The sequence below is a fragment of the Heptranchias perlo genome, chromosome 10 (assembly GCF_035084215.1).
Source record: "Heptranchias perlo isolate sHepPer1 chromosome 10, sHepPer1.hap1, whole genome shotgun sequence".
Taxonomy (NCBI): Eukaryota; Metazoa; Chordata; class Chondrichthyes; order Hexanchiformes; family Hexanchidae; genus Heptranchias; species Heptranchias perlo.
In genome coordinates, this window is record NC_090334.1 from 31,868,429 (window position 1) to 31,888,152 (window position 19,724).

At 41.7% G+C, this 19,724-nt stretch overlaps 1 protein-coding gene across 1 annotated transcript in view; it reads left to right on the top strand.

Moving 5' to 3' along the window:
- Positions 1–19,724, top strand: part of g2e3 (G2/M-phase specific E3 ubiquitin protein ligase) — a 111,927-nt gene extending 92,203 nt beyond the window's left edge. The window contains exons 13-15 of the mRNA XM_067991388.1: positions 3,820–3,992; positions 15,319–15,533; positions 16,790–19,724. Coding sequence (XP_067847489.1) covers positions 3,820–3,992; positions 15,319–15,533; positions 16,790–17,040 — 639 coding nt within the window. The 3' untranslated portion in view covers positions 17,041–19,724. The remainder of the gene's footprint in view (positions 1–3,819; positions 3,993–15,318; positions 15,534–16,789) is intronic.

The window sequence follows — 19,724 nt, forward strand, 5'->3', positions numbered from 1 at the left end:
GGAAAGAGCGGGGGAATGGCACTAACTGGATTGTTCTTACAAAGAGCCGGCACAGGCTTGATGGGCCAAATGGCCTCCTTTTGTGCTGCAATTATTCTATGAAGGGGTTTGATGAAGCAAATGGAAAACTATTTCCATTGGTGGTTGAGTCAGTATTAGAAGGCATAAATTTAAGAACATCACCAAAAGAACAAAGGGAAAGGTTAGGAGAATTTTTTTTTAACTCGGGGTTGATAGGACATGGAATACTGACCAGAAACAGTGGTGGAAGCAAAATTCATAATAGCTTTTAAAAAGGAAGTGTAAAATATTTGAGGGGGGAGGAATGGGACTAATTTGGTAGATCTGTCAGAAAGCTAGCACAAATGTGATGTACCTGCTTCGGTGCTGTAAAATTCTATGATATTCCCAGAAGCCTGAGTTCAGGTCATCGATCTGCCCTCCCAGGACTCTGTGCATGACAGGAGGGAGAGAAGAAAAAGAATAGGGAGAAATAATGCAAGTAATTGCAATAAATCAAACTAAACAACAAAAATCAGATACCAGAATACTCGAACTAGGAAGGAAAAATGAGACTTGAAATCACTGTTCCAATACCCTGCCAGTGACTTAGTGAGTTTATACATTGAGTAGCTCTGCATGCAGACCAGAAAGATACCAGGTTTGATTCCCAGTTTGTGCTAAGTTAGCTTATCTTGGCTGGGGCACTGGTAGAGGGCACTACATTTGACCTCGGTAATCCGAGATTAAGATGGGGAAAATTGGCTAGAAATTGCTCATTATCTAGTGACCTCTACTGGAAGTGCATATGTCTTTAAAAAGAAATCAGGCGTGGGCAGGATGTGAGCAGTTGAATAGCTTGTTGATGCTGTCATTACTCGCAACTGAAAAATGGGTACTTGAATGAGCTATCAGAAAGCAACTGGCATCTGTGGAATTGTACCCCAGCAAGGGATTAATAGCTTCGTGAAAGAAGAGGAGAACGTTGGTAGCAAAAAGAAAATCACTACTATCAATAAATAAAAAGAAATGGCATAACGCATTGAATTGTAGAACAAAAATAGAATCATAGAAAGTTACGGCACAGAAGGAGGCCATTCGGCCCATCATGTCCATGCCAGCTGAAAAAGAGCTGTCCTGTTTAATCCCACTTTCTAGCACTTGGTCCGCAACCCTGTAGCTTACAGCATTTCAAGTGCTCACCCAAGTACTTTTTAAATGAGTTGGGGGTTTCTGCCTCTACCACCCTTTCAGGCGGTGAGTTCTAGACCCCCACCACCTTCTGGGTGAAAAAAATTCTCCTCAGCTTCCCTCTAATCCTTCTACCAATTACTTTAAACCTATGCCCCCTGGTTATTGACCCCTCTGCTAAGGGAAATAGGTCCTTCCTATCCCCTCTAGGCCCCTCATAATTTTATATCCTCAATTAAATCTCCCCTCAGCCTCCTTTGTTCCAAAGAAAACAGCCCCAGCCTATCCAATCTTTTCTCCTGACTAAAATTCTGCAGCCCTGGCAACATCTTCATAAATCTCCTCTGTACCCTCTCCAGTACAATCACATCTTTCCTGTAATGTGACCAGAACTGTACACAGTACTCAAGTTGTGGCCTAATCAATGTTTTAATACAGTTCCACCATAACCTCTCTGATCTTATATTCTATGCCTTGGCTAATAAAGGAAAGTATCCCATATGCCTTTTTAACCACCTTATCTACCTGTCCTGCTACCTTCAGGGATCTATGGACATGCACTCCAAGGTCCCTCACTTCCTCTACACCTTTCAGTATCCTCCCATTTATTGTGTAATCCCTTGCCTTGTTTGTCCTCCCCAAATGCATTACCTCACATATAGGCCATTAAACCCAATGACGTGTACATATTTTTTTCAGTTGTTTTTGAAATCTCATATTCATTTAACTTTTTTAACTGGAGACGTTTTCCTGTATTGGGCTCCAGGAAGTCTGCAATTTGCCTACTGGTATCTCAATACAGTATCTTCAAAATCCTTTACACACTCAGCAAAAACTGGTTCAAATTTCTGAGACCTCTGTCTGTTAAAGTTGTTTTGGCTTTTTGACTTTCCACATTCTTCTAGTGACACTTCAGGTGTGTACTGGGGTGAAAGTCACAAATTAAAAAGTACTTGACTAATATAGAGGGAGTAAACTGCTGGTGTCACTTGAATATTGCAAGTGTTCATTAGCACTAATTCAAATGCCAGTGTGTAAGGGCAGAATTCCTTTGACAACAACGCCTTTATAGAATCATAGAATGGTAATGGCACAGAAGGGGGCCATTCAGCCCATCGCGCCTGCGCCAGCTCTCTGCAACAGCAATCCAGCTAGTCCCACTTCCCTGCTCTTTCCCCGTAGCCCTGCAAATTTTTCTCCTTCAGGTACCTATCTAATTCCTTTTTGAAATCCACAATTGACCCTGCTTCCACCAACCCTCAGGCAGTGCATGCTAACCCATAACTCATCATAACCACAACTAACTAGCAAGTTACCTTCTATAACTAAAAATGTCCTCTTTTCTCACAAACTTGTCAAGTTCTTTTTTAAAGGACTGTAGTTACTGCTTACTCATTACATGTTTTGACAGTTGTAGCTCCTTGGAACAAACAATCAGAAAATAAATACTTTCTGGCATCTAACCTAACTCTTTCCCATGGATTTTATAGGCATAACCTCTAGTCATACCATCCATATCCATCTAAATTAAGCAATCATATCATGTTCCTCCTAAGCCAGCATTTCTCCAAAGTAAATAACTAACTCTTGAAAAGAGGAGTACTTGGAGAAATGCAGTGCTATTAATTTGTAGGCATGCATGAATGTTGAACCACTTGAGAAAAGCATGCCGATAGGGATTGTGTTTGAGGACATGCCTTGCCCTCCCCCAATTTTCCAGAAGACAACCCCGGTGCTTCAAATGTGCCTGCCATTTGTGGGTGGGCACATACAAATCACAGGTCAATGAGGAAAAACACAGCCTCCACCACGTCTCCCATCATTTGTGCTGCTCCAATGCTAGATCCTGGAACCACCTATTAGGCTCCTACATATAGCATCAAATGTCATCGGACCAAATAGAGAAGAGGTCCTCTGAAGTGCCTCTTTTCTCCCTCTGACTTTCTGAAGCACATTTCTACCCCAAACTGGCAAGATCCATTGGCGGAGGCCAGGGAATCTCTCTCCTGGATGTTAATAATTCCAGAGTTGGAAATATGGCTGATGTCTGACTGACATCTCTGGGGCAGTCAGAAGTCCTGCCCTGCCACAGATGTGCCTCAAATTAAGGGGGCAATGGAAAGCCTGGGCTTGAATGTCTGGGCAATAGATTTTTTTTTCATGTCTTCTATCAGCATTAAACAATTTCTATAGGATTAGATTAGTCTTGCCTGCTGCTATGCAGTGCCTTATTTAACAATTCAGTTATGAACTAATAAAACCTATTCAACAAGGGAGGAGTGTTACAAAAGCAAATCTGACTGTTATAAATTGGATAGCCAGGTGGTGAAGGATGGAATACTCGAGCCAAGTCTTCAGTTGCTTCAAGCCTTTATTCACAGATCCACATTACCCCCACCACACCCTAGATCAGCGCTCTTATAAATGGATACAAGAGTGTTCCCAATTGATACGCACCACCTGAATACAATTAACACTAATTGATCTAAATTACATAGATACAATTAACCAGGAGCATTTAAGCGATGCTCAAAATTTGGATAAGAATTTGTGACACTGGTTGGGGGTCAACACTGCTGCTGGAATGCCCAGTGTGTATTTCAATTATAACATGATCATTTGTTTCAGATAAAAGAATCCTCAACATTGGAAGAGTTGAAACTATCTGTCAATGAAAATACTGACTACCTTTCAGTAGCTGGATGTTTAAGATCAATATGGTCGTTGGATGATAAGGAAATGTTGGTGAAGGATGTGTTGACCTTCCATGTGATTAGTCGAGTTCGCTCACCCTTCGAAAGGTTTGTCTTTACATATTGTACTTGCATCAAGTGTGTGTATCCACTTTAATCACTGCAACTGCTTTTGTGAATATTTAACCTTTGGTCAATGTCATTAGGCTTTTTGGAAATTTGGTGAAAAGTTGCATTTGATTATAAACTCCATCGTGTTTGACTAATTGAATAGAGTTCTTTGAGGAAGTAACAAGCAAAGTGGATAAAGGGGATTCTGTGGATGTGGTGTACTTGGATTTCCAGAAGGCATTTGACAAGATGCCACATCAAAGGCTACTACACAAAATAAGAGCTCATGGTGTAGGGGGTAACGTATTAGCATAGATAAAGGATTGGTTAGCTAACAGGAAACAGAGAGTAGGCATAAATGGGTCATTTTCAGGTTGGCAAGATGTAACAAGGGGAGTGCCACAGGGATCAGTACTGGGGCCTCAACTATTTACAATCTATATCACTGATTTGGATGAAGGGACCGAATGTACGGTTGCTAAATTTGCTGATGACACAAAGGTAGGTAGGAAAGTAAGTTGTGAAGAGGACATAAGGAGTCTGCAAAGGGATATAGATAGGTTAAGTGAGTGGGCAAAAATTTGGCAGATGGAGTATAATGTGGGAAAATGTGAACTTGTCCACTTTGGCAGGAGGAATATTATTTAAATGGAGAGAGATTGCAGAACTCTGAGGTACAGAGGGATCTGGGTGTCCTAGTACATGAATCACAAAAAGTTAGTATGCAGGTACAGCGAGTGATCAGGAAGGCAAATGGAATGTTGTCATTTATTGCAAGGAGAATGGAATATAAAAGTAGAGATGTTTTGCTACAGTTGTACAGGGCTTTGGTGAGACCACATCTAGAATACTGTGTGCAGTTTTGGTCTCCTTATTTAAGAAAGGACATAATTGCTTTAGAGATGGTTCAGAGAAGGTTCACTTGACTGATTCCTGGGGTGAGGGGGTTATCTTGTAAGGAAAGGTTGGACAAGTTGGGCCTGTATACACTGGAGTTTAGAAGAATGAGAAGTGATCTTACTGAAACATAAGATCCTGAGGGGACTTGAAGGGGTAGATGCTGAGAGGATGTTTCCCCTTGTGGGAAAGACTAGAACTAGGGGCCACAGTTTAAAAATAAGGGGTCACCCATTTAAGACTGAGATGAGGAGAAATTTTTTCCTCTGAGGGTCGTGAGTCTGTGGAACTCCCTTCCCCAGAGAGCAGTGGAGGCAGGGTCATTGAATATTTTTAAGGCTGAGTTAGATTAACAAGGGAGTCAATCAGGAATCTACGGTTATAGTAGGCAGACGGGAAAGTAGGGTTGAGGTCTCAATCGGATGAGCCATTATCTTATCAAATGGCAGAGCAGGCTCGAGGGGCCGAATGGCCTATTCCTACTCTTAATTCGTATGTTCATATGTGTGTTTTTAAGTTTGATATTGGGTACTGAATCCTGTATAAATCACACCTATCTAAGATGTGGATCAATGAGACAGACTCCGTTTTACAGATAACCAAGCACATGAGGTGGTGATCACCCAATTTTAAACCGTTCTAGGTGGGTTTTAGAGAAAGATGTATGTTATTAATTGAAACTGAAAGGTGTTGATATATCCTGTAAGTCAACTTTTCGCTCAAGTGAAAACTAAGTCCAGTCCCTTCAGTTCCTCATTCTTCACTTTCAAACAAGATAATTCTTTGGTACAGGTCATCAGGGGGAGAGTCTCTCCCAGCCAGCCCCTATGATCAGGGAGGTCCCAATTTAGCAATTACTGAGGTGGGCTCAAGAATTGCTTATTATTTTTAGTCTTTGGGAAACAGCTTCAATGCCTAGGTCATTAGCATTTTAACCATCTTGTGTCTTTTTTTAAAAACTTGTGTGTATACACTTTGCTTTAAAACCTCAACATTTAAATATAGTTCTTTTCCAAATCCTTTCTATGAAAAATGGTGAAGAAATCCCAAAACACGGTGATCAGTTTTTATGCTTTGTTGTAAGGTGCAAGTATAGAAAAACTTTCAAAGTTTTCCCGATTTTGTATGGTCTTGCTTTAGGCACTGCCCCTGTGATTCTTGCCCCAACGGTGCATGTATTCATTTTGTTTGATAGTTTGCCCTCCGCCTCCAGTGTGTCACCTCCTATGTATTAAGGTCTGCATAGAATATCATAGGTCCTTCCTCATGACTAATATTACACTTCATTATGCTGCAGGATGTTGTGACTCATCCTGGAGGTTCTCCCAATCTCCTGCTGTAACTCTAGTGGGAGATTAGCAGAATCCCAAGAGAACCAATGAAATTTAGGTAGACTTAAGCCATTGGTCTGGTAGAAGGCTGTTCTGAGAATGAGTGTGTCAGAATCATTTCCTCCAGTATTGGAGGCCTTGAGTGCTGTGCCAACAAACAAGAATCCTTCAGCTGTGGGTCAGATTGCAAAATAACTAAAGGCAAGGATTATTTGTGTCAGATTCCATCTAAAGGTGCACTAACTAAATTGACTTTCTCTGTTAACTTGTGTCTAGACAGAAGGAATTGGGGCCCAAACTACCTCTTCATTCAGCTTTTATCATAAGGCATTTCAACTTTTGAGGGATGTAGCGCACCCAGGATCATCCAAAACCAGTACTGAACATGTGGGTCTTTTAGTGTTTATCCCTTAAATGAACATTTTGAATCCAGAGGGATGAAGCTGTTTTCCTGTGTCGATGGCTAATTGAGGAGTTTATAGCCAGAAATGATTGATGATTCCATGAAAGAACTGGTGGGGAGCTTCCAATTTTACCAATCCAGTGAGGGTTAGTGTGTTTCAAGCAATTGCATACCTTGCAATTGTGAGAAATTCCAGTTGAAACCAAATCTCAACTCGATATTTTGGACAACAGTCATTAAACTCCAAAAACTCTCCGATGACTGTGAGTATAGGCTTAATATTGCTGGTGTGCTGGTTCTAAAGTGTTCAAAAATCAAGACCAGTTCGGTATAAAGCTAGAAACTGATGGATCTGTTTTTATTTCAATTTCCACCATTTGGAGTTTTCTCTTTCTCAGCATGGAAAGAGGTGACTAATGGAGTAACTTAGGGATCAGTTCTGGGGCCATTGTTTTTGATGTGTATTAATAATTTAGAGGAAAGGATGGTAACAAAGATGGCTATGTTTACTAAAGATAAAGTGGGAGAGGTTGTAAAAAGTAGTAAACTAGTGGGCCATTTGGACAGATCTAGACAGGTTAGTGCAGCAAATTGCAAATTCATGAAGCTGTGGAAGAAAAACAGACTAGAAGTAAAAGAAAATGGGAGTAGTCAGGGAGAAATCTGGGGTTTTAGTGGAAAACACCATTAAATGGCATATTATTCAGCAGTGGTGAAAAGGGCAAACAGGATTTTAGGATGTATAGCTTGAGGGTTTGAGCACAAATCCCAGGAAGCGATACTTAGTTTATACAAAACTGTTCTGCCTCTACCTTGATTATTGTGTACAGTTCTGTGTACACATTGCATGTGGGACACCCTGGCCTTGAAGTGATAGAAGTTGATAAATTCGATTGGACATTGCTATGAGGCAAAACTATAGGTACTAGGGATGTTCATATTAGGGAAAAAGTGTAGTTTAAAGCTGATGATGTTGATGTTTTTAAGATCTTAAAGGAAATAGATAAACAGGATTCCAGAGCAATATTTATTATTAACACAAACTCTACATCAGGGATGTTGATTCAAACGAAGATGGACAAGCTTTAAGATCGAACACAGTTAAGATATAACTTTTTCACACAGACACTGGTCAAATGAAAGAGACAGTGGAAATGAAGGAAGGTAAAAATTTCAAGCGGGTGCTGGATAATTTTTTGGCAGATAGGGTTACTGAAGGGTATGAGATAAAGTGTGGTATGAAATTTGTGACCTTTGAAACCAGCCTGCTGGATAGAAACGGTCTTTTTCGGTCTTCTACAGACCTATATTCCTAGGGACATTGGGACATAACTATTCCCCCTCAGCTGCCAAAAGATAAGTCTGACTATTGATATGCCATGTTTTTCTAGAGTTTTCTTGATTGTCTTGGAAGTCAGGAGAGGCGGGGCGGGGATTTTGCAGAGGTCTTTCTGAATTTGGGTGTATTTTTTTTCTCTCTCTTCCCCAGGAGCTAGCATTACTAGTGATTGGGGAGGGTGGTGTGCAAAGTTGCAATATCTAATAAATCGTGTCAGCACTGGGCCTTTCTCGCTCCCTTTTTTTGCTTATGAGTGTATCCCTATAAATGTTACATGGCCTGCCACACTCTCCGGGACAGGTGATTCTCCACGTCACCTCCACTTCCTCTGATTCTCAGGTTATAGCAAAAGAAAAGAGGAAAACGTAATGATAATTCTGATGAACCTATTGTGGTTTCTAAATGTTTTGGTTTGCGAACATACCATTGGTGAACAACGTCACAATGACCTCACTACCCAGCCAAAGCAATTTTTTTTTTTCCAAACAAATTTTTCATTAGACCTGGTGGACTTTTCTTTGGCATTCTTACTGATTGTATTTTTTTCTTCTTTCCCTCCTTCCTCCCATCACCCATCCTATTTACTGATCATTGGCCAGGCAGAGTGCATCAGAAGTGTGCTCTGCCTGTCCAGGCTGAGGTATATCAAGATTTAGTAAGCCTGGTCACTAGCACGGCTGAGTCGCACTCCTGGTGCAAGCTCACCCCATGGCAGGGCCTTGCACCAGGAATCAAGAATGCAAATGCAGCCCTAAGACTTGTGGGCCTGGCTTCTGGTCTCGGCGGGGCCTTCTAGCTACTGTTAGTGAACAGCAAGGAGAAGGCCTCCATGGTGAATAGAAGGCTAAGAAAATAGTTGGCCACTTACCTGTTTGTTCCTCTTCAGCTTGTTGCTTAGTCCCCTCAAACCCTCCAATCTGAGGAGCGGTTCAGTTGCGAAGCCCATTGCTGGCTTCTTGGGGTGCCACTGTAAATTGGGGTAATTCTGTCCCTTTTCCCTTTCCTAGAACCTGGAAAATGAGCATTGGAGTGATTATGCAGGGAAGTAAGTCCTCATATTCAAGTGAAGTACGATATAGAAAATTCCACACATCGGGAGTGGAACAACTATATTGAATGTGGCATGATAACTAAATAAGTTGTCCTTGGACTTCATCCCAAATTTATACCGAAGGTGATATTTGAATTCCATTTCCAGCAGAAAATTATCATTCCTTTGTTATGTCCTCCTGATCCTCTTCCTGCTAAATCTGAATTGGAATGCGGATTTAATTTGTAGATGCTGAGAGAACTTAACTGATACTATATTTACAGAGCAAAAGCTTTTCATAAAGCTGGTCAACTTGTCTTATGGATCACATCCGAACAAAGATTGGCAAAATTTCTGGTTGAATGTTACTATATTGTCTTGGCAGCTAAGGTGCTTTCAAATAGGCCAAAGTGGCATTCCACCCGATCTATGTCACTCTGTGCACAAACCTTAAAGTCACGTTTTAGAAAGTTTCAGTTGTGGCTGTGACTTGAATCATGCTTTTACTAAGCATTATTATTGTTTAGATCTGTTAACTAAGTCTAACTTGCAGTTGGGTAGAACTGATCTGGAGATGTTTTTTCTAAACCAAGACAGCCGAATTCTTCCTCCCAGCTGCTGAGTCAGATGTAAAAACCATGTACAGCATACAGAACTACAGTCCCTCTTTTTTGGAAACTACTATTGTAGTTGTTCTACTTGGTTTCAAAATTGATATATCAGGCCAGTGGAGGTATTGTTTGTATAATACAGAATAGGACAGTTACATGCCCTGCATCTTTTTATTCCCTTCAAGAACATATTATGAGCATTGAAATTGCAGTGTGCAAGATTAGTAAGTTATGTGTTTGTGAAATTGTTTTAATGAAGATGTAAACCCATTTTTTTTTACTCGTTCATGGGATGTGTACGTCGCTGGCGAGGCCGGCATTTATTGCCCATCCCTAATTGCCCTTGAGAAGGTGGTGGTGAGCCACCTTCTTGAACCGCTGCAGTCCATCTGGTGACGGTTCTCCCACAGTGCTGTTAGGGAGTTCCAGGATTTTGACGCAGCGACGATGAAGGAACGGCGATATATTTCCAAGTCGGGATGGTGTGTGACTTGGAGGGGAATGTGCAGGTGGTGTTGTTCCCATGTGCTTGCTGCTCTTGTCCTTCTAGGTGGTAGAGGTCGCGGGTTTGGGAGGTGCTGTCGAAGAAGCCTTGGCGAGTTGCTGCAGTGCATCCTGTGGATGGTACACACTGCAGCCACAGTGCGCCGGTGGTGAAGGGAGTGAATGTTTAGGGTGGTGGATGGGGTGCCAATCAAGCGGGCTGCTTTATCTTGGATGGTGTCGAGCTTCTTGAGTGTTGTTGGAGCTGCACTCATCCAAGCAAGTGGAGAGTATTCCATCACACTCCTGACTTGTGCCTTGTAGATGGTGGAAAGGCTTTGGGGAGTCAGGAGATGAGTCACTCGCCACAGAATACCCAGCCTCTGACCTGCTCTTGTGGTCACAGTATTTATATGGCTGGTCCAGTTAAGTTTCTGGTCAATGGTGACCCCCAGGATGTTGATGGTGGGGTATTCGGCGATGGTAATGCCGTTGAATGTCACGGGGAGGTGGTTAGACTCTCTCTTGTTGGAGATGGTCATTGCCTGGCACTTGTCTGGCGTGAATGTTACTTGCCACTTAGGAGCCCAAGCCTGGATGTTATCCAGGTCTTGCTGCATGCGGGCTCGGACTGCTTCATTATCTGAGGGGTTGCGAATGGAACTGAACACTGTGCAATCATAAGCGAACGTCCGCGTTTCTGACCTTATGATGGAGGGAAGGTCATTGATGAAGCAGCTGAAGATGGTTGGGCCTTGGACACTGCCTTGAGGAACTCCTGCAGCAATGTCCTGGGGCTGAGACGATTGGCCTCCAACAACCACTACCATCTTCCTTTGTGCTAGGTATGACTCCAGCCACTGGAGAGTTTTCCCCCTGATTCCCATTGACTTCAATTTTACTAGGGCTCCTTGGTGCCACACTCGGTCAAATGCTGCCTTGATGTCAAGGGCAGTCACTCTCGCCTCACCTCTGGAATTCAGCTCTTTTGTCCATGTTTGGACCAAGGCTGTAATGAGGTCTGGAGCCGAGTGGTCCTGACTGAACCCAAACTGAGCATCGGTGAGCAGGTTTTATTGGTGAGTAACTACCGCTTGATAGCACTGTCGACGACACCTTCCATCACTTTGCTGTTGATTGAGAGTAACTGATGGGGCGGTAATTGGCCAGATTGGATTTGTCCTGCTTTTTGTGGACAGGACATACCTGGGCAATTTTCCACATTGTCGGGTAGATGCCAGTGTTGTAGCTGTACTGGAACAGCTTGGCTAGAGGTGCAGCTAGTTCTGGAGCACAAGTCTTCAGCCCAACAGCCGGGATGTTGTCAGGGCCCAAAGCCTTTGCTGTATCCAGTGCTCTCAGCCGTTTCTTGATATCATGTGGAGTGAATCGAATTGGCTGAAGACTGGTTTCTGTGATGGTGGGGATATCGGGAGGAGGCAGAGATGGATCATCTACTCAGCACTTCTGGCTGAAGATGGTTGCAAACGCTTCAGCCTTGTCTTTTGCACTCACGTGCTGGACTCTGCCATCATTGAGGATGGGGATGTTTGCAGAGCCTCCTCCTCCCGTTAGTTGTTTAATTGACCACCACCATTCACAACTGAATGTGGCAGGACTGAAGAGCTTTGATCTGATCCGTTGGTTGTGGAATCGCTTAGCTCTGTCTATAGTATGTTGCTTCCACTGTTTAGCATGCATGCCGACAACATCCCAGTTGTTTGGCTGAAGACTTGTTTCTCCAGAACTAGCTGCACCTCTAGCCAAGCTGTTCCAGTACAGCTACAACACTGGCATCTTCCCGACAATGTGGAAAATTGCCCAGGTATGTCCTGTCCACAAAAAGCAGGACAAATCCAATCTGGCCAATTACCGCCCCATCAGTTACTCTCAATCAACAGCAAAGTGATGGAAGGTGTCGTCGACAGTGCTATCAAGCGGTAGTTACTCACTGAGTTGTAGCTTCACCAGGTTGGCACCTCATTTTTAGGTAAGCCTGGTACTGCTCCTGGCATGCTCTTCTACACTCCTTATTGAAACAGGGTTAGGAATATGCCGGGCCATGAGGTTACAGATTGTGCTGGAATACAATTCTGCTGCTGCTGATGGCCCATAGTGCCTCATGCCCAGTTTTGAGCCGCTAATCTGTTCTGAATCTATCCCATTTAGCATGGTGGTAGTGCCACACAACACGTTGGATGGTGTCCTCAGTGCGAAGACGGGACTTCGTCTCCACGAGGACTGTGCGCTGGTCACTCCTACCAATACTGTCATGGACAGATGCATTTGCGACAGGTAGATTGGTGAGGACAAGGTCAAGTAGGTTTTTCCCTCGTGTTGGTTCGCTCACCACCTGCCGCAGGCCCAGTTTGGAGCTATGTCCTTCAGGACTCGGCCAGCTCGGTCAGTAGTGGTGCTACCGAGCCACTCTTGGTGATGGACATTGAATTCCCCCACCCAGAGTACGTTCTGTGCTCTTACTGCCCTCAGTACTTCCTCCAAATGGTGTTCAACATGGAGGAGGACTGATTCATCAGCTGAGGGAGGGCGGTAGGTTCTAATCAGCAGGAGGTTTCCTTGCCCATGTTTGACCTGATGCCATGAGATTTCATGGTGTCCAGAGTCAATGTTAAGGACTCCCAGGGCCACCCCCTCCTGACTGTATATCACTGTACCACCACCTCTGGTGGGTCTGTCCTGCCGGTGGGACAGGACATACCCCGGGATGGTGATGGAAGAGTCTGGGACATTGGCTGAAAGGTGTGATTCTGTGAGTATGGCTATGTCAGGCTGTTGCTTGACTAGTCTGTGGGACAGCTCTCCCAATTTTGGCACAAGTCCCCAGATGTTTCGAGAGCAAGTATGTCTTTTCTTAAGTATGGAGACCAAAACTGTATGCAGTATTCCGCACCTGGAATACTGCATACAGTTTTGGTCTCCATACTTAAGAAAAGACATACTTGCTCTCGAGGCAGTACAAAGAAGGTTCACTCGGTTAATCCCGGGGATGAGGGGGCGGACATATGAGGAGAGGTTGAGTAGATTGGGACTCTACTCATTGGAGTTCAGAAGAATGAGAGGCGATCTTATTGAAACATATAAGATTGTGAAGGGGCTTGATCGGGTGGATGCAGTAAGGATGTTCCCAAAGATGGGTGAAACTAGAACTAGGGGGCATAATCTTAGAATAAGGGGCTGCTCTTTCAAAACTGAGATGAGGAGAAACTTCTTCACTCAGAGGGTGGTAGGTCTGTGGAATTTGCTGCCCCAGGAAGCTGTGGAAGCTACATCATTAGATAAATTTAAAACAGAAATAGACAGTTTCCTAGAAGTAAAGGGAATTAGGGGTTATGGGGAGCGGGCAGGAAATTGGACATGAAGCTGAGTTCGGATCGGTCAATGCCCTGTGGGTGGCGGAGAGGGCCCAGGGGCTGTGTGGCCGGGTCCTGCTCCGACTTCTTGTGTTCTTTAGATTTGTGGTTGGGATCAGATCAGCCATGATCGTATTGAATGGCGGAGCAGGCTCGAGGGGCCGATTGGCCTACTCCTGCTCCAATTTCTTATGTTCTTATGTTAGTGAGGAGAACTTTGCAGGGTCGACTGGGCTTGGTGTTTTGCCTTTGTCGTGTCCGGTGCCTCGTGGTCCGATGCCGGGTGGTCCGTCTGGTTTTATTCTTCTTGCAACTTTTTTTAGTGAGATTTTACAACTGAGTGGCTTGCTGGGCCATTTCAGAGGGCAATTAAGAATCAACCCCATTGCTGTGGGTCTGGAGTCACATATAGGCCAGACCGAGTAAGGACGGCAGGTTTCCTTCCCTAAAGGACATTAGTGAACCAGATGGGATTTTACAACAATCCGGTAGTTTCATGGCCACCATTACTGATACTAGTATTTTAATTCCAGATTTTATTTAATTAATTGAATTTAAATTCCCCAGCTGCCGTGGCGGGATTTGAACTCATGACTCTGGATTATTAGTCCAGACCTCTGGATTATTCGTCCAGTAACATAACCACTATGCTACCGTACCCGTACCGACATTGCTGCAGGAGTTCCTCAGGGCTGTGTCCTCGGCCCAACCATTTTCAACTGCTTCATCAATGACCTTCCTTCCATCATAGGTCAGAAATGGGGATGTTCGCTGATTGCACAGTGTTCAGTTCCATTCGCAACCCCTCAGATAATGAAGCAGTCCGTGCCCGCATGCAGCAAGACCTGGACAACATCCAGGCTTGGGCTGATAAGTGGCAAGTAACATTCGCGCCAGACAAGTGCCAGGCAATGACCATCTCCAACAAGACAGAGTCTAACTACCTCCCCTTGACTTTCAACGGCATTACCATCGCCGAATCCCCCACCATCAACATCCTCGGGGTCATTATTGACCAGAAACTTAACTGGACCAGCCACATAAATACTGTGGCTACAAGAGCAGGTCAGAGCTGGGTATTCTGCGGCGAGTGACTCACCACCTGACTCCCCAAAGCCTTTCCACCATCCACAAGGCACAAGTCAGGAGTGTGATGGAATACTCTCCACTTGCCTGCATGAGTGCAGCTCCAACAATACTCAAGAAGCTCGACACCATCCAGGACAAAGCAGCCCGCTTGATTGGCACCCCATCCACCACCGGTGCACTGTGGCTGCAGTGTGTACCATCCACAGGATGCACTGCAGCAACTCGCCAAGGCTTCTTCGACAGCACCTCCCAAACCCGCGACCTCTACCACCTAGAAGGACAAGGGCAGCAGGCACATGGGAACAACACCACCTGCACGTTCCCCTCCAAGGCATACACCATCCCAGCTTGGAAATATATTGCCGTTCCTTCATCGTCGCTGGGTCAAAATCCTGGAATTCCCTTCCTAACAGCACTGTGGGAGAACCTTCACCACATGGACTGCAGCGGTTCAAGAAGGCAGCTCACCACCACCTTCTCAAGGGCAATTAGGGATGGGCAATAAATGCTGGCCTTGCCAGCGACGCCCACATCCCATGAACGAATTTTTTAAAAAAAACTTGGTCTGCTTCTGTGGTGTGTGGATGATCCTTCCATTCAAAGATTCTAAACCCTACCATGTTGGTCATCTAACTTATTTCTGTCGTCTGTTTTTCCCTCTAGTGTTGATACGGGCTAGTCAGGCTTCAGATTCTGAATTTCTACAGTGACAGAGTTAAGGAATATTACAAGAGCTGCCTCTTAATATTCTGGTTCCTTATCGTCTCAGGTTCCGTGAAGGATTGAAGCTTCTTGGTGTGTTGGAAAACATTCAAAAGTACCCAGAAATATTCTCTGAGCTGTTGTGCTACAAACCTCAGAAGTTAACAGCAGAGAAACTTGGAAAACTTTTCTCAATCAACTTTTCACCAGATGGCAGTAACAAAACAATTGCAGAATCTAGAGTAATCGGCTTCTGGAGAGATTACTTAGCAGATCTAGAAGGTATGATTATGATTTTACATCATACATTTATGATGCACTGCCCTCTGTACAACTTGCAACATCTATTCTGTGCAGCTGAACTAAGCTAGCATCTTCCTAGTAAAAGGGACTGAAGCAGGAATGGTGTTGGAACCAAATGAATTCGTTTCAGTTTTGGGCTGATCTGGTCAAAGGAGAGTAATCGTTGAAGATTATTAGATATATGACAACAAGGGAGAATTTGCAGAAACTGTTTATCACTTTAAGATGTTTTGCATTGGATATATTTTAGGTGTCAGATGATCATTAATAGTTCATTCTTTTCCATCTTTGGAAAGCAGTCTCTGACCGTTTTGCAAACTTACTTGAATAGTTCAAAAAACTTAGTTTACAAACTTAAGTTCTCACAATCTTATTTTCATGCTTTGTTTTATAGATTTCCCAAGTGTTGTATTTCCCTTCACTCAAAATCTTGAAAAGTGATCCTGGAAGAAAGGGTGGTCTCACCTAATCCTTCACACATTACTAGTGAGATTTCAGTTCACATCTGAAACACAAGATGCACAACCACTCCAGCTCAGACAGAGAATAGAGCTTAATCTATTTTACTCAGCTTTAGTATAGTGCTACCCCAAAGCAATGTGGTACTTGCAAGTCTGAGGGGAGGGGGGGTTGATGAGATAGCTACTTTTATGGCAAAGGTCCAAAGACACTTTCAGATAGTTGTAGCTCAACCTTCTTGAGGAGTAGTACTATATATCACAGGAAATAGAGATTGACCTGGAGATGGCTATCTACTTGAATTGGTGGCCTCAAGACATATTTGGTCAATCAGATCAAATCAGACACTGTATTTTACCCTGCAACTTTGTACTTAAACAGCATGCTTACAGTTGTATGCAACATTGTGCATTAATGCATTTGAGCTGTGATTAATGTGACTGACCAAGTTGCTTGGAAAGCAAACCATTATTTTGATTTCAAAAATAAAATTTCAGAATGCATTATCCACATGAAGGAATTTTGCATTTTTTGATTAATTATTGTTACATATAGGGTGGGAAATCTAGGCTGAAAACATACTTGTACAAGACATTCATCCTAAAACTATCTTGTCTTTTCAAGTTTAGGATCTTCCATTCTATGCTGACCTACTGGCTCTTTAGCATCACACAGCTGAGTTGTGATGATCATTTGGGCTACTGGCCAAATCAATCAGCATAACCAGGTTCTACTGTATGTAATTTTTTTGAATTAACTATGTGTTTTATTTTCAGGCGGAGAAAGTAAAGCTTCTTTTGAGGGAATCTTGACTTTTGCAACTGGTACAAATGTCATTCCACCCATCAGCTTTCTTCCTGGCCCCTCAATTAAATTCTTGCATAGTGATGGAATAATACAATACAGATTTCCAACAGGACAAACGTGCCTCAATTGTTTGAAGCTACCAATGTCAAAAACATATGAAGAATTTAAAGAATGTATGGATTTTGCTATCTATAATACACCTGGATTAGAAAGGAAGTAATTCAGTCAAGATTGTTCTGCTTTTTTTTAAAAATGCAGTATTAATCAACTATTAAATTTTGTATGTTAGTATGTAGCAATTTTCTTTCTGTATTCGAAAATAAGCTAAAGAAATTTTAGTTTTTCATTTACATTTGTTTAGTAAGGCCTTGCAAAAGGCATTTGAAACAACCATGACTTTACAAAAGGAATGGGGTAATGAATCCTCTTTAGAGAACCCTAGGGGTGGAGTGTTTTGGTTTTACTACACCATATGCTGGGATGGAAGCAGATTTATACTGGCAGTTCCCATTAGTTTCTAATCTTGGCTGCACCATCAGTGAACGGTGCTCAGTGGACACAGGAAAGGAACCTGTACAGTATCTCAACTTAGGCAGCTCTTTGCCTGGCTAGTTACAAAGTGTTGAGACCAAGTAGCAATTCTGCTGTCTTTTCTGGCAGAAGGTTGTGTAGCTCAAGGGGAACCTAAAAGAGGTGGTGAAGAAAAAAATTGAAACAGCAGGGAAATTCAAATTTTGATTTCAAAAATAAAATTTCAGAATGTTCTCCACCAGAAGGGATTTTGTATTTGTGTTTTGATTTAGTTAATGTTACATAAGCTTGCATATGAAATTGCTTGATTAGCTGGTTTAAAGAATTTTTTTAAAAGTCTGTTTGCATATGAAATCCTACATGTACCAGCAATAAATTTATAATCAACTACATGTGGAAGATATGTACTAAAATAATGCCTCATTGGAACAGGGCTCAAGAAGGCAGCAATTTGTAGGAGAAATACAATGAAATTTCTGAATTTTCTAAACTTTAGTAAAATGGAATTTGCCAAAGTAATACTTTGAATGACTTGGAACACTTCAGGTTTGTTTTGTGTTTACTTTTTAAATGAGGAATTCGAGTTTTTGATTTGTACTCTTATACTTTTTGGAGCTTTTATCCACTAATATTTCCTATTTGTTGCCTGGAAAAATATGTACTATATATTCTAATATTTCTAACCTTATATCTGTCACAATGGACTATACTTGTAACGTAAACAGAAATTACTTTGTAGTGGTAACCCATTTAGTTTTCTGCCAAAAAAATTGTCTTTTATAAAAGTTGTTCAAAAATTGTTACAAACATATTTTAAAAATTCATTTCCCACAAAAAATGAATAAATGCTTAAACAGTATTAAAAAATAAAATAGCTTGGTGATGTTGGCAGCATTAGGGTTAATTAGATGCTGATATTGTAAAATGTTTGTTCTTGTCTGTTTGGTGCATTTTAGTGAAAAATACTGCTTCACAAGTTGTATAGTCTTCCTTGCACTGCACTGGCCTTTTGCATTCTATCCAACTTGCTATTAGTTGCCCTTTGAACACTGATTTCTGGTTTTGGAAAAAGCAGTGTTACAAATCTATTTAGATTTGAATAAATTTCATACAATATGCCATTAGTCAAATTCATGCTTTCACTTCTGTCAATTTTTATCTGCATCTCATAACATTTCACATTTGAAAACCATTCTGGAACTAAATTTATCTGAAGCAGATGTAGTTCAGTATACATTTGAACATAATTCTAAGTAATAAAAAGTAATAGACAAGCAATGTTTAGCAATTCATAAGAATATAGCAGGATTCCAAAAGGAAAGGAAATATTTAATAAAACACGCCTTTCAGTACAAAGAAGACTAATGAAGTAAAATTCCTGTAGAATAGTATGCTGAACATGTACAAATTAAGTATTGTGTGAATGAATATGGTTTGTGAATAAAAGAAACTATTGCACTTGCACTAGCTACATATCCTAAACGATTATCCACATGGTTTACTTTTACTACATAGTTGTTGAGTTTGACTTGCTATTATCAATGCATAACATATTTGAATTGTGCAGAAATATAGTGAGTTTAACTATCATACCACTTATGAGGAGGGGTTTTGATCTGGTTGTCTTCAACAATTTTTTTTTAAAAACATGAAACAAATGCTAAAAGATTTGGCAGTCAAATGTGATAACCTTATCAGAATAAAGTATGTCGTCTGACATTGGATTCTCAGATCATTATTTTAATTTTCTGATATTAAAAAGAGTTGTCAGTAGCTGATTATGCTCAAGCCGACCTATTTTAATAAGAGACTTTTCAACTTTTTAATGTTCAAATTGTGCAGACATCTTGTAATCTGTGATGTAAAATGGTGTTCTAATTGTAGCTGGATGAGGTCTCGATATTAACATGAGCATGTTTCCGTATGTTTGCATTAATAATAAATTTAAAGGAATTATCCACAAAATTTACATTTTTTTTCTAATGCACCAGATTTTTTTCAAGTTCTTTTGTTTCATGAGGCATAATTTTGAAAGGTAGCTTTTTAATGTTGTGCAAATTTGCTGAAGCTTTGAAAGTTTAAAATGCTGAGAGAAAAGACTTTGCACATTATTTGTTTGATTGCAAGCAAGACATGCAATCAATTGATCATTATACCTTAATTTTCTGTTTGGTTTCAAATTTAAGGTGGACTCATATTGCCATAAGTATAACAGAGTTTGCAAACTTTGATGCCTTGGGTGGAAGTAAAATTTTCCCTATTTTGCCTTATAATTTGGTACAGGTATGGTGAAAATAGCCAAAGTGGTCAGATTTCTGAGGGTTTTTTTGCACATTTGAATAACACTTCAATAAATTTCAAGCATGGAGAAAA